The following is a 16459-nucleotide window of genomic DNA, read 5'->3' on the forward strand; positions in this document are numbered from 1 at the left end:
GCGGGCACCTTACAGCAAACCAGCAATGCAATGGAAAGGATTTCTAAGAAATTCTAACAAAGAAAGGGGGGAAGAGAGAGAGTGAGAGAGGACACTTGAATGTCCAAATATATTATATCGATAGAAGATGAGGGCTTGAAAGGAGAAAAAATATGAGGATTTTGCAAAGCTATATTCATGTAAAGGCGAATAACCTCATTTTAATATGTAGTGTACATATTGATATAGAACTGCTCATGCTTCTAGTCAAGCTTCTCCCTTCAACTAGTATTAGAGCTAACCATTTGAGGATCTTCTCCATCATTCACTTCAGTCCATGATAAAGCTTCAGTTCAAACCTTCATGGTAGCCATGGCTTCAATACTTGAGGTTTACATCAACTTCAATCTTCTTCTTAGCTTGTTCTCACCCCTTGAGACTTGTTCCAAAGCTACAACAAACCTTGCTCATCAGTGTTTGAACTTCAAATTTGAGCAATATGAGTAGGAAAGGGGTAACATAGCTAGTATAAATTGCACCTACTGGGCTACCATGTTTCTTGGTCAGTTTACACTACTACTCCAGCTCTCAAGTACTTTCTAGCACTTGGTTAAACCTTTGGTGACTCCTTGGCATTGGCATTTTCTCATGAGCATCATTAGACCTATTGTGTACAGGTTTGGAATAGTTGTATTTTAGAGTTTGGAGCTCATTCATGCTTCTAATGATGCCAGTATACACGTGTTGATGATGGATCACTTATAGATGTTTTGAAATGCCTTTGGGATGTATTTGAGCTTGTATTATCTCAATTTTGATAGGGTATTTACTATTGTACACTATTTGAATAGCAAGCTTTTAAACTGGGTTGCTTATGCCTATTGAGGCTTGATGTTACTTGGGTATACCACTTGCATATATTGATGTCTAGCATTGATACCCGAATATGATTATGGGTTGCTTTACCACTAAATTTTGAGCTACATTGGATGCTTTGAAACTTTGGCTTTATACTTCAGTTATTTTAGTCATTGACATTACTGGCTTGAAGATTCATTAATGGTTTATGCTCCCAACTATATGCTTGATGTATCTTGGATTCCAAATGGTCTTGTACTTGATGGACTTGATATATTGAGCTTGCATTGCTCATTTGACTTGCAAATTGCTATTGACATTAGAGATTTGGATTCTTTATGCAGTTGAGCTTGATCTCTCGAGAGGGGACTCTAGACTGATGTCCATGCTCTCTTGATGCTCATTAGATGCAATTACTCTATTAGTGGGTTGATTTGATTACATACTTTGGACCTCATACTTATCTCTATCAGCATGATATTAGTGATGTATACATGTGTATTGGTTATGTATTGAGCTCCATTACTCCCTGCTCAATCCGTTGGGCATTTGGTAGCTCTCTTTTGTTACCCCTAAGATCTACTACATGCATGGCATGCATGCCTATTGGGTGTATGGTTTACCAACACATTGAGGTTGTGATAGATCTTGGTACCTCTTATATGCCTTTTCAACACTAATGGTTTCTTTTACATATCCTGGTTGTTCCCAAATATTCATAGTAGTGGAAGCCTTGATCGATTATCCATAGTTGGTTCTTGCTATCCTATTGTATTTATTATAACAGTGCTATAATTACAATTTTTAGCATTCTTTATGAGAGCAAATGCTTGGATTTACAGTCTATTGCTTGTAATTAGTGGACAACTCTCTATTTTGATTATCCTTCCTATTTTGCTCTTGCTTTGGCAAAGTTTTGGGCCTATTTTGCAATCATTTACAATAGCTTGTACTCTTGAGTTTTGCATTGGTATCTTGTTATTACGGCTAGTTCTTCGAATTATAGTTCTATTTTCAATATTGAAAGCTTGATGACACTAATTTCACCTATTGGAAGACATAGATATGATAGGTACTAGTTCAAAGGAAGCAGGTTTGGCCTTCGAAAACCAAGATTATGAAGCCCTAAGGCATTGATTAGGATACTTGGGATGAGTTATGTAAATCCACTCTTATTTTGTTATTGTTTAAATAGGTTTATTTCAACATTGTGGCACTTGAGGATAATGCTTGGAAGTTGTGAGAAAAGATATGCAATCTTTATGACAAGTAAAGTCCTACTTCACAAATGTATTGGTTGAAACAACTTATGGACCTTTGCACGAAGGAAGGGCAAAGTGTGTTCACGCACTTGAATGAGTTTCATTCAATTTTTAACTAGTTGACTTCATAGGGTATTGAGTTTAAGAATAAGCTTCCTCCCTTGTTCTTACTTGTGACACTTCTTGAGTCATGGGATACTTTCCATATTGGCATGTGTGCTAATATGTCTAGAGATGGTTTGAAACTCTAAGATGTTGAGGATGCCTTACTCATAGAGAAGATAAATAGAAAGAATATCAATGCAGTTGCTACTTCTCATACATTTACTATTAAGGGCCGACTATTGAGATTCAAGCTCATGATCACTATCACCGACTCTATCTTGATAGTTGTAGTCTTAGTTGTCATCATCTACCATGTGTGTTGTAATGAATGAGTCGGAGACTCAACACAGTTAGTGACCTAGACTATTATGTAGTGTGTGACTAGACTTTAGTCTATAGGTTCACAATAATGGAGGTGAAGAACATGAGAGTACTCTACTCTCCATGTGTGGGTTTCTCTCAATGTTTGTGTCTTTCTCTCTCCCCCTAAAACTTTAACATGGTATGAGAGCCATGAAGCAATGAAACCCTAAGCCTACAACTCAACATTGGAGTCACAAAAGTCGGGGGAGCTTGAAGAGGAGAAGATTGAAGTGGATCTACAAGAAAAGGAATCCATAGCCGACAATTGAAAAGATATGCATTTGTAGTGTGGCTTGATTAAGGCCTATTGAGTCATTCTAGGTGGACCTATTGACATGTATTGTTGGAGCCTATAGTGACAAACATTGACATCAGTTGAAAAGCGTGACACTCTTAGATTTGCACATGTTTTTTTAATTGCAACTATTAGGAGTTTCCAACCATAAAATGGTTGGCATTTGCATACTTAAACATCAATGGATGCTTAACAAGAGAATAGAAGCAATAGGATATATGTGAGCATCTTGAGAGTGAAAGAAGGTGCATTTGTTGAATATATATGACATGCAAGGTGCTATCATAAACTCTGTGGCAGCTTGTACTTGATAAGTTGAACTCACTGAAGCTTGAGTTGCTGGCCATTAATGCTTGGATGCTACCACATGATTGTGGGATGGTTTATGAAGGCTATGAATTGTAAATGCTCAAGGTCTAGATAGATTTATTGCTGGTTATAGTAGGGTGTTGGCTGCTTCCAATCAATGGAAAGGGTATGTGTCATCTCAACTTGATGTATATGCAACATGTGTATCCAATTGGATAGGTATCAACTACCACATGGATTGATAAATGTCTGAGATGTTTTGTGACTATTTTGAGGTCTAAATATTTAGTGGTTGTTGAAGCCTCTTGGAGCATTGGTTGGCACCTGTAGGTGCTTGAATGTTGATGCATACATGTCAGAAGGTTTATGAAAATTGAAGTGAGTATTGAATGTGCAAATCTAGATAGTTTTTTACTGGTGGTTTTGCAGTGAGTTGGTTGTTTACAGCTTGTGAAGAGTTTTTTTGACATTACTATTGCTCATATGAATCACTATTTATGCTCCTATGTACCTGCAGTGAACCCTAGAGGTTATGCTGTATGTCTGGGATGTTTTTAGACTGACTTAAGCTAAAAATACTTCAATTTATGCAGAGAAATTATTGTGGTTACTCACACGTTTCCTATCATAAGTTTTGGGAAGATACCTACATCAATTGTATGTTGCAAATGCTATCTACTTGGCATGCTATTACATCAAATGTTCTACTACATGATTGGGGATATATTTGACATGCATGTAAGTTGAAACACACTGGTTTTACTGCAAAGATTTACTGTTATAGGTTCTTGGACTGAAAGTGTCATACACAATTGAGTGGTTTGCAAAGAGTCACGCACTTACAGGTTGTATATGATGCTGAATACTTTAGCTGTAAATATGGAAAATGCTCAGGGCACTAACAATATCAATCAAATTGTGGGAGAGAAGCTTGATAATAAAAACTTTGCTTTGTGGAAGTTCAGTATGCAAAATTTCTTGATTGGTAGAGGCTACTCGAAATTGTGTATCGAGGTTGAAGCAAAACCTGAATTCCTGAACAGAATCCAACTCGTGATCAGCAGAGAGCTCATCGATAGTGGTTGGAAAGAGCAAGCAAAGTGTTACTTTGGTTCTCTTTATGCATTTCTAATGTGATGGATATGCAAATTACAAGCTATTAATACCCAAAAGATGCTTGGGATATTCTCATGAGGAATTATGATAATGTTACTCATGAAAGGAAGATACAACTGAAGCAGTAGTTTAATAATATGCCTAGAAATGTCAAGATCATTCAAGCTTATACGACAAAGATAAAAACCATAGCAGATCAGCTTGCTACTATTGATTCCAAAGTCTCAGAGGATGACATGATTGTGATTACATTGATTCCAAAGTCAGCTATGTAGAGGTGGTAGAGCTCTTGAAGCTTTTCAAGGTCACGGGGACACTCGAAATACATATGGACAACAATAACAAAATGCATGGAAAAGCTCGAATGCACAAGGACAGCAAGGATCTGGAGCCTTTAGAGGTAGGGGGAGATCACCTAGAGCTAGAGGTGGCTCTTGGTAGTCACATGGGCAGTCTAACAGGGATAAGGATTGTCATTATTGTGGAAGATATGGACACGTAGCAAAGGACTATCATAAAAAACAAGTAGATATGAAGGAAAAAGGAAAACAACATGGAAATTATACATCTTCCAGTGGTACAAAAGATGATCAAGGAGACAAGTTGTTTGTTATGCAGCATGTTTTTAAGAATACAACCAAGTAAGGCAAGGATGACAAGTGGTATATAGACTCAAGAGCATCTAATCATATAACTCTACATGGTGAGTAGTTTAATGACTTGACAATAAGTTCCCATGGACATGTATGCACTAGTGATGACACATAGCATGATATTAAGCATACATGTGTGGTTTCGCTAAGCATGTCTGATGAGAGAAAGAAGAGTCTATATGATGTATGACATGTGCCTTCTATTGCTAAGAATTTATTATTGGTTGGACAAATGGCATAATAGAATCTGCAAGTTGGATTCAATAGAGATGGTTGCTTTATTGAATAATATGGAAATGGTTGCAAATTGATTGCTAAAGGCAAGAGAGATGGCAGAATGTTCACTTTGGATGCATCTATCCCTGAATTGAAAGCAACCATGTTTGCCCATGATAATGGAGTAGTGCAAGATGTAGAAATCTGGTACAAATGCATTGGTCATGTCAATATTCAAAGGTTGAAAAATATTTAGCAAAAGTAGGTTGTACTTGGTCTACCAAAGTTTAAGTACATTGATCTATTCTACCTGCCAGTTTGGGAAACAAGCAAGGTTTTTGTTTATGCGACATATTAGAAACAATTCTTGACCTTTGCAATTGATACATTGAGATGTACAGGGTCTTGCCCATAATGCATATTTTGGTGGTGGCACATATTATGTGTCATTTATTGATGATTTTAGCAGATATACATGGTTGTATGTCCTGAAGCACAAGGATGAGGTGCTTGACGTATTCAAGGATTTTAAGACACATGGTGAAAATGAGTTTGGATGTTATATCTCATGTTTGAGATCTGATAGAGGTGGAGAATATGTCTCTAGAGAGTTTGACAGGTACTTGACAAAATATGGCATAAAAAGGCAGCTCATATGCAGTTACACACCACAATAGAATGGTGTGGTAGACAGAAAGAATCATGTACTTATGGAAGCTACTAGAAAAGAACTTGCCAGATGCTTATTGGGCTAAAGCAGTTATCACTGTTGGATAGAATACCTACAGCTGGAATTTCTGACTTGACTCTGTACGAGAAATTGTATGGGCACAAGCTCGACATCAATCACCTTAAAGTGTTTGGTTGCATTGCTTACATACATGTACCTAATGAAAATAGAAAGAAGTTAGATTTGAAAGCTATAAAGAGTGTATTTCTTGGCTATGCACAAGATAGAAAGGCCTACAAGTGTTATAGTCTGTTCGCTCGGAGACCTTGATTAGTAGGGATGTAGTGTTTGATGAGCTAACATCATGGTATGGTGGTCTAAATGCAATGGTTTGTGATGGACCAACTAGCCCTACTCATGCTGAAAATTATCCTTCAACTTAGTACTACCATGAGTGGACCTACAAGTGATGGTTCTTCTACTGTTAGTCCTTGGACAGGAGTGCTATGTAGTCATGTTTCTGCATCCACTGACACAGATAAGTCAGTGAGGGGGAGATTAAATAAAGCAAAAGTGAAGATGTTTGATTATGTAACTAGCCCCTTATAGCTAGATATGAGTCACCTGGAAGTGATAGTCTTGACAGTGAATTGGGCATACCATCAGTTATGACACCTGGTGTAAGACAAAGCAGGTATGTGCCGCCTCATGAGAGGCAAGCGTAGAGTGAACCACAGTTAAGAAGGTCTGAAAGGGTCAAGAAACCAGTTGATAGGCTAACATACAATGGGTATTCAACTAGACATTATGCATATATGACTAAAGTGTCAGGTTATAGAGAGCCTACAAAGTTCAGTGAGGTAGTTGTTGCAGATGAAAATTAGTATGCTGCCATGGATGAAGAATATGCAACATTGGTTGAAAATGAAACATGGGATTTGGTTAGTTTGCCTAAAGGAAAAACACCCATTCGTTGTAAATGTGTTTATAAAGTAAAATGCAAGTTAGATGGTTCATTAGAAAGGTATAAAGCTTGGTTGGTTGCCAAGGGATATGCACAACAATATGACTTAGACTATGAGGAGACTTTTAGCTAGGTTAAAAAGATGGTAACTGTAAGAACAATTATTGCATTAGTAGCTTCTAAGGAATGGAAGTTATGCAGATGGATATCAATAATGCATTCTTGAATGGTGACTTTCTTGAGGAGGTGTATATGGAATAGTGTGAGGGCTATGTACACCCTGACTATTCGACACATGTATGCTGGTTGAAAAAGACCTTATATGGGCTAAAACAAGCACCGAGAGTATGGAATGCTCGTATTAGTACTTATTTACAGCAGCTTAGATTTCAAATGGGTCATGCAAACCATAGCTTATTTACAAAGAAGACAGAGAATGGATATGTGTTCTTGGTGATTTATGTGGATGATTTGATCATCATGGAGTTGCTAAAATTAAGTCATGGTTACATGCTAAATTCAAGGTGAAGGATCGTGGAGAGTTGAAATACTTCCTTGGGATTGAGGTTGTGTCTACACCTCAAGGTATATGGTTGTTTCAAAAACAGTATGCTCATGATATGTTGCTGAAATATGGCATAATGGAGTGTAAAGCCATGGAAATACCATTGAATCAAAATGTCAAACTTGAAGTTGATGTTGGGAATGAATTAGAGAATGCCACTATGTATAGACAAGATGGTGGGCAACCTAGTTTATTTCACTATCACTAGTCCTGACCTCGGTTTTACAATGGGGTTGATTAGCTCGTTACTGCAGAAGCCTAGTAAGCCACATCTAGATGTAGTTAGGAGGATTATGCAGTATGTGAAGGGTACTGCTGATTATGGGCTATTTTATGAGCATGGAAAGTCACTTAACTTAATAGGTTATACAAATGTAGGGTTTCTCCAATGTCTGCGTTTTTCTCCTTACCCCTAAAAATTTGACACAGACATGATGGTAAGAATGGTAATGATTGCCATGGTAGAGACTCACAAAGGTCTTAGTCTCATGGATAGTCTCATAATAAATCCCATGGTCACAAGGCCTCTCTTACATGTCATTACTATGGAAATAAAGGTCATATTTGGCCACAATATCATAAGATACATGATAATAAGTGTTAAAGAGAAAGGCAAGGACAAAGTGTAGGAAAATGCTAATGAGCACAAAGAGAAAGGCAATAATATATCTAGTATAGCCTAAGTCAGATGATGAGTATATCTTAGCAACTTCTTCTCTTGATGCTAGTTAGTTGGTTGATGTCTCCTCTACCTTTTCTCAGTGTAGGCTGCTTGATTTAGGAACTTCTTTCCATGTTACCTAGCATAGGAATTGATTTTATTCCTATCATAGCATGACAGGTTTTGTGAGAATAGGAAATGACTTGGCACTATATATTATTTTCATTGGTGATTTTAGACTATAATTTATTTGAGGCAACACTTTGTTTTGCATGATGTATACCATGTTTTGGCTTTGACCAAAAGCCTACTCTCTATTAGATAGTTGGATGATGTAGGCTATTGCGTATCTTTTGGTGATTTCGCGTGGAAGATTACCCATGGGAATCTTGTCTTTGCTTGAGGTGCTAAGGCTCACAGTCTCTATCCCTTCCTTGTATTTGGGTCTATAGACCATGTGTTGACTGTGATTGATATACCACATGTATCTTAATGGCATTGTTTCCTTGGGCACATGTCCTTAAAGGGAATCAAAATGCTTACTCATTTGTAGAATCTTCCACCTCATGATTATAAATGTTTTGACTCTATGTCCATTGTCTTTATGGCAAGCAGACATGCAATTCTCATAAGAAGTCTGGCATTATGAGAATGGGTGAACCTCTTGCTCTTATTCATTCTGATATATGTGGTTTCATGCCCTATCAATCATCACTAGGTGATGCAAAGTATTTTGTGACTTTCATTTATGCTTATTTGCATAAGGTTTGGGTATATTTTATTAAGTAGAAATCAGAAGTCCTACTACCTTTTAGCATTGGTTTGCTCTTGTTGAGAAGAACTAGTCTAGGTATAGGTTGAAATGCCTAAGGTTTGACAATGGGTTTGAATATGTCTCTAAGATATTTGAGCAATTTTGTAATGAGAGGGGTACAGTAGACTATCCCCTACATCCTATCCCAGAATGGTATTATAAAGCATATGAACAAGACAATTCAAGTGTGAGTTTGTAGTATGTTAGGTTGTAGAGGAGGTATGGTCTAGAAAACCTCTGTCATATGCTCATTATCATGTCTTTGGATGTGAGGTTTTTTGCCACATTCCCAAGGACAAATGCAATAAGTTGGATCCTAAGTTAATGAAATACAACTTTCTTGGTTATGGAGATGCAGTTAAGATGGGCTATCGCCTATGGGATCTGTAGGCTTCTCGGAAGGTCATCCGTAGCCATGATGTTATTTTCCATGAGGAGAAGACTACATAAGCGGCTTGAGTTAGTAGTTGAGGTTTGCATGGTGATCTTTCAAGAGGAGCCTCCTATTACCATATAAAGCTAGACAACCTATAGTTGATGCTCTAGTGTCCCATGACCATAATGGCCTTGAATAGGAACCTAGGGAACGGTACCATAACTTTGATGCTTTCATGCATTTGCAAGGATATACTCGTAGTGATATGGATGCATATTTATATATGAAGAAGGCTTGTGATGGTAGCCTTATTATCTTAATAGTTTATGTAGATGATATGTTGATTGCTGGGAAGTGATCGCTCTAAGGGGTTCCTTCACATGTCATAGCAAGTGTATATATAGAAAGTGCTTGAGCAATTTCGTATGTAGGATATTAATCTTATTAGCTCTCCTTTACCTTCCCATATGAAGGCTAATTAGATCGATTGTCCCCAATTAGATGAGTAGAATGCTAAGATGGCCAAAATCCCTTATGAGTCCATAGTGGATAGTTTGATGTATGCCACGATAGCCACTTGTCCTAACATAGCATTTGCATTGGGGCTTGTGGCATGTTAAAAGGCTATACCTAGCCAAAGACATTGGGACGTTGTGAAGGGTATCATGAGGTACTTGAAAGGCACTCCAAATATGTGCATTTGCTATGGTGGTCAGGATACTAGCGTCATGGGTTACAATGACTTCGACTATACAAGACATGCAAATAGTAGGAAGTCCACCTTTGGGTATGTCTTCACCTTTGTTGAAAGTGCTATTTCTTGGATGTCTAGGGTGCAAAAATACACGCCTTATCCACTACTGATGTTGTAGCCGGCTTGCAAGGAGGCCTTATGGCAATCTGGTGGTAAACCTTGGTATTATTGTTACTTCTATAGTGCATTTGGGGTTCTACGAGTGCTTTTCAGTTGGCCAAGAATCTGGTCTTCCATGCGAAGACAAAGCATATTGAGATGTGCTATTACTTTATTAGGGAGATTGTAGAGGACAAGTCTATTAAGTTTGTCAAGATCTCAACAGATGAGAATCCTACAGATTTACTCGCTAAAAGTCTCTCAACAGAACATTTTGCCATCCTTAGGAAGATGATGGGCGTATGATAAGATAATGTCTGTTTCTCATCCTATTGTACTTATGTACATTTGTACTTTGTCACTTTTTTCTCATAATCCCCCCATTAGAGGAATATTCACCTTCAAAAAGCACCTGTGCCTATGCCACCATGTATTTACTTCACACACCATAACTGTATACCAATATACTATAGGTGGCGGGCGCCCATCATTATCACTTTATTCTTTATTCTTTCCTTGACTATTTATAAGGCAAGGCCAATCACAGAGTGATTGTTGGAGTTCCCATATATTGTGCCTCTCTCTCTTGCTCTCTTACTCCATCCTCCATAGCTTGCATCTCTCTTGCTTCTACTTACTTGTGCTTCCACTTGGGCTTCTTTGTTCATCTACATCATGTATATAAGCTGTCTACTTATGTTCCTACACAAGATCTCAATCCATTATTTACATGATTTATAGCCATTTATCTAAAATGGTAATATGTTGTTACTTGAAGTTGTGTCTTTATTGAGGAGTTTAATATGCATGAACGAATGGTGTTGTTATGTAGTTTGCTCTCACTCACTCTCCAATGGGGTCTCTCTCTCTCTCTCTCTCTCTCTCTCTCTCTCATGTATCGTGAACTTTCTCTCTTGTGCTCTCTAGCTTGCCTTCCTCTCCCAAACTTAAGTGGCACACAAAAAAGGCTAGCAAGTAGAGAGAAGCCCAACATGGGTGGTGGTGGGGGTGGAGGAGGTGATGAGCAACCAATAGCTTAGTTAACTTCACATGAAGGTCTCTAATGATATTCTATTGAACTAAGTAGGAAGTGAGGAGTGATAGTGTAACCAAGCAAAGCTGTTGGAATCACAGGGGTAGTAATAAACATGGTTGAGAAAGAGAAGCTATCAAAGGGATGACATAACACACTTTAATGTCTTTTTCATTGATGGATGACTATAAGGAGAGTTGTAGAGAAAAGTTGCAAGCATGGAGAGATGCAACCAGTGTGACCTCTAAAATTTTCAAACTCTGTCGCCATGGATTTCATTCTTGACTACAATCACGTGCTTGGTGCAGGTTTGCTTTTGCATCACCTCAAGGGTGATTGATGAGAGAGAGAGAGAGAGAGAGAGAGACAGAGAGAGAGAGAGAGATTGATTGCCACGATGGGCCTCCATTCACCCATAAAGAAATATCTTTTTTTGGTTACATAGCAAAAACCTCTCCTCCATGTGCCACATAGACTTAGGGGCTCTAATTGGGGTTTGAGATATCTAAACCAAAGCCCTAAATAATAATATATAGAACAAAAATAGATAAAACCAATCGTGCATTAAAAAATTAAAAAAATGTAAATATGGCTGACAATAAATCCCGATGGAAAACATAGATTGATGGTCCCGACTTGCCTATATGGAAAACATAGATTGATGGCTATATGTACCCTAGCTTAGTGCTTGAGAAACGTAATTTCGATCTGCCCTGCTGCAGATCAATTCCACCATGGCAAGCAGCGAATTCATGAAGTTCTTCAAAGGCCGGCTTGACCCAGAGCAGTTCCTCAGAATTCTGAGCTTGGAAACCGACAAAAAGCAAGCTTTGCAGTTCTTTATCTGGGCCACCAGACAAAAGCAGTTCAAGCCGAATGCTGAGGCACACAGGCGGATCAATGAGTTATGGAGTAACAAGAAGCAGATGAATGACTTTTTGCGCGTCCTTGAGCAGGTCAAGAAGCCCGGATGTGTGGTCACGGATGCATTGTTCACAGTCTTATTGCAGGGCTATGGCTGGGCAGGCATGGCCGATGCAGCCTTGCAGACTTTCAACAATGTTAGGATATCAGGTCGTACCCCCAATGTCATCCATTACAGCTGCCTTATCGATGCTCTCGTCAAATCGGAGCGAATGGACCTTGCCATGCAGTATTTTGATGAAATGCTGCAGGCAAGTTGTTCTCCTAATGCTTTCACATACAACTCGATAATGTATGGACTCTGTGATGCTGGCAATGTGGCACGGGCAATCAAGCTCTTGAGCGAGATGGAACAGAACAGATGCACACCTAGCGTGCAAATCTTCAACACATTGATCAATGGCCTCTGCAAAGCTGGTAAAGAGAAAAAAGCTTTGGCAGTTTTCAGACAGATGTCAGATAAAGGATGTAGTCCGAATGTAGTCACATACAACATGCTTATACAGGACCTTTGCAGAAAGAATAGAGCACATGAAGCATACTACCTGTTAGAAGAGATGGCATACAAGGCTTGCTTCCCTAATACTGTCACATACACGATACTAATAGATGGCCTTTGTAAGGAAGGTAAATCATTGCAAGCATACAAGCTCTTGAAGAAAGTACTGAGAGTTTGTGAACCTGACGAGATAACATATGGGTCTTTACTTAATGGTCTTTGTAAATCTGGAAACCTCACAGAGGCGACACAAGTCGTGACAGAAATGGTTGCCAGGGGGTTTGTTCCCAATTTTGTTACTCACAATGGGCTCATTAGTGCATTTTGCAAGGCAGGGAATTTTGAAGAGGCCTACAAGGTCTGGGATCAGCTTAGGGAGAAAGATTCTGTACCACTTGCCTCTACTTTCAATTCTATGATTAATGGTCTCTCTAAGGCAGGCAAAACTGCTGAAGCTGCAAAAGTTCTAAATGAAATGAAACGGAAAGGTCGTGTACCTGATGTGGTCACATACAGTGCATTGATTGATGGTCTTGCAAGGAAGGGGAACTTTGAGGGTGCATTTGCCATTCTAAAGGAGATGGAATCAGCAGGTTGTGAACCTGATGCGTACACTTTCAACTCATTAATCAATGGGTTATGTAAGGCAGATAAATTACTGGAGGCACGTACATGGATGGATTACATGTCAGAGAAGGGGTGCAAGCCCGGTCTTATCACTTATAACACATACTTAGATAGTCTTTGCAAGGCAGGTAAGGACGATAAAGTTGATTCCTTACTTGAGGAGATGAAGGCCAATGGTTGTTACCCTGATCCTGTTACTTATCGCACCATATATTTTGGCCTCCGAAAAGCAGGGAAAGCACAAGCTGCTTCAAAGTACACAAAATTTTTAGAGAAGGGAGGTCGATGACGAAGTCTATACTGCAGTGCTTCTGATTGCACTGCGTGTTTGAATTAGCCACCAGCCTCATGTGTCTACCCACCTTTGTCTTGACAAGATCTCCCACAGCGCCAAGCTTTTCAAGGGTAGACAAGACAATCCAGGGGAGATTGGTTCAAACAAAGGGAGCTAAAACATCTCTTGTGGGTGTGTGGCTCACTGGATATAAGCATGTGGAGACATCTGAGCACCATTAGTGGAAGGAAAGCTTTGTGTGAAATTGCTTTAGTCTCAATTAATTTCTGAGGAGAGAGTGACTTGGGTGATATGAACTCAAAACAAAGTGACATGGGAAGGTGGCAAAGATGCTTTGAAAAAGAATCACACCTGGTACACTGCTAGTCTTATTATCAGTGTTATACATGCATTTTGAAAGGCAAAACAGTGTGTAAATGATGAAAGAGCATTTAGCAAGCATGTCTTCAATGCAAGCTGGGAAGTGGGGAAGTTGCATGCACAAACATTACTGAATAAACTTGCTGTTGAGTCTGAATCATGGAAAAGAATTGTGCGTTTTATGTTGGTGGCCTTATCATTTTTAGATGTGCAGTTTGAAGGGCCAAAAAGTGTGCCGTAAAGCTAAAGTGCAAGCTTTCTAGTGTTGCAATGAGCATGCAAATAGTCAATCACTTGTTACATGGCCTAATAGTGCAAAAACATGTACAGGTGCTATTGCAGGGAGCATTTAGAGTCCATGATACCCATGACACAGCAGATGGTGGGTCTGTTATATGGTCTTTAAAGTTGGATGAGTCAGATCTGTAATAACTGAACAAGGTACAGACCTATGCAGAGACAATGGAGAGACAGGATGCAAGCCCGACCTCTTTGCATTTGGCATGGACTTAAAGGTATGTAAGGATGATCAAAGTTGATACATGAAAGCCACTTCACTTTTTCTTTGATGGGTTCAGACCATAGCATTGGATGGGAAAAAGGTGTACGGGGGTGGGAGAAGATGGGCAATGCTACTCTCTGATTTTCGTCACAGTAGGGAGCTGTGGCATTGCATTACATGCTATGTATGCAGAGGATGAATCTGTCCTCACTTTTATGTCTATTTGCAGCTGTCTATCGTCTTCAGGCAGATGGAGCCCATGCCCACATATGCATTCACCTTGCCTATTGATAGCATTATACTCACAGGTTGCAGGCCGAGAAAGCACAACAGTCTGCAGTGTTTGAAAAGCATGATTGGAGTGGCATGTTCAAGAGATCCTGCACATCCAGGAGATCCTGCGCCTCATCTCTTAACCCATAGCAATGTCAATACTGTGTAAATGGCTTTGCTGGACGGCTCAGCAAAAACCACAGCTGCAATGCAGCCATAAAAGATTTGATGCTTGGTCACTTTCAAGCAGGAGCTCTTGGTTGCAAGTAGACGCAGCTTGCACGTGAACACTCCGCTTTAAGCATGACATGCTCATCACTATCTGTGATTACCTCTAGATCATGATGACTTTTCCTCTTATGGTTGCATTGTTATTGCACCACAAGTAATTGAGTACATCATGAAGTTGAGAAGGGTTTTGCAAATACCTCTGATCTTCAGGACATTAAAAGCTCCCACATTGAGGATTGCAATCCATATTGTCTATTTATGTTTGCAAAGTTTGCTTGAAGAAACTTGTATTTAGCCAAGTAATTAGTCATAGGTGGATGCAGATGTGTAGATGAATGCTGGCACGGAAGTTATCAGAGAAGATGTGAACACTAATACCTTGGGTACAATGTGTAACTAGGAGGCATTTGCCAACCTAAGGATTCTAACACTTGAAAGGACACGCATCTCTATGAACTCTTTGCATTAAGGAAACCATCTAAGGCCGTCATCCCTTTGAGAATATGCCCTAGAACTCAGTGGTGTACCATCTAAGGTGGTCTTCCCTTTTGGTATGGCACAAAGAATCCTTTAAAGGCTAGGCCATAATCTCTTTGGCAAACGTCTCTGACCAACACATTGTGAAGACCCACAAGTTTGGCAATTTACAAGAATTCTCGTATCTGTAGAATTTACAATTGTAGAGTTTAGGATTGTAGAGTTTAGGATTGCATGATGCACAAGTGTAGGATGCAAGGTTGTAGATTTTAGGAATGTAGGTTTCTAAATCATGGGAACTTAAGGATGTAAGTTAGTTTCAATATCAAAGATTGGGTCACTTGAGAAGTGGTGGTCTATATGGAAAATTTTTGATGGCAGATATGATGATAAAACTGAAGCTAAAGAAGCATTCCAAAGGGCTTAGCTTTGTGATCTCAAAATATACAAAGAATACCTAATTTATTTGAGAGACCTTTTGTATGAATGCTAGGGGGCACATGATGCCACACTTAAAGAGAATTTTGCAAATTCATTTCTTGATCCTCTACTTGCATTAGCCAAAAGCAACATCGTTTTGCAAATTCATTTCCTGATCCTCTACTTGCATTAGCCAAAAGCAACATCATTGAAGGAGGTTATGGCTTCTTTGCATCACTGAATTCCCGATTCCATTTGTAAGTATGAATTAACATTTCAAAAAGTTTTTGATTGCAAGAGAGATAGTCATTACCTCTTGTTCATGTTCTTATGCCCATTATAAACACCATTATTTTCATCATAAGAAGAAGCCAACCTAGAAAAAGTCTCACTCCAAGAAAAAGGGGAAACTCAAATGCTATATTTGCAGAAGCTCTCACCATCTAGCCAACCAATGCCCTTATCGCTAAAAGAAACTCAATGGTCATCAAGTTCACAAATATAAAATGCCTCTCTCTCACTCTTTTGATATTGAGGCCAGCCACTCCAAGGATATTTCTCATGATTCAGATTCTGGATCAAAAGACCTCGAGTCTTCTTCTTCTTCTTCTTCTTCTCTTGACAAGTATAATTTAAATGCTTATCGTGTCTCTCGCCTCAAACAAGGTTGTGGTTTCTCCTCTTCCTTTTGGGGTCGAGGTGTATCAACCTCATTCTCTTAGAAAAGATTTGTCCCACAAGACCCTAGATTTTGTAGTT

The 16459-nt window shown here is 39.0% G+C and overlaps 1 protein-coding gene across 1 annotated transcript; it reads left to right on the forward strand.

Annotated features, from left to right (window-relative positions):
- The first annotated feature begins 11740 nt into the window (after positions 1-11740).
- Positions 11741-15709, forward strand: LOC148037892 (uncharacterized). The gene is made up of 2 exons (XM_087676871.1): positions 11741-13791; positions 14128-15709. The coding sequence occupies exon 1, from the start codon at positions 11827-11829 to the stop codon at positions 13429-13431; it is 1605 nt and encodes a 534-aa protein (XP_087532997.1). The 5' UTR covers positions 11741-11826; the 3' UTR covers positions 13432-13791; positions 14128-15709.
- The last annotated feature ends 750 nt before the right edge of the window (positions 15710-16459 follow it).

Source organism: Lygodium microphyllum, chromosome 4 (assembly GCF_053477565.2).
Source record: "Lygodium microphyllum isolate KBCC chromosome 4, Lygodium_microphyllum_v1.1.10, whole genome shotgun sequence".
NCBI classification, from domain to species: Eukaryota; Viridiplantae; Streptophyta; class Polypodiopsida; order Schizaeales; family Lygodiaceae; genus Lygodium; species Lygodium microphyllum.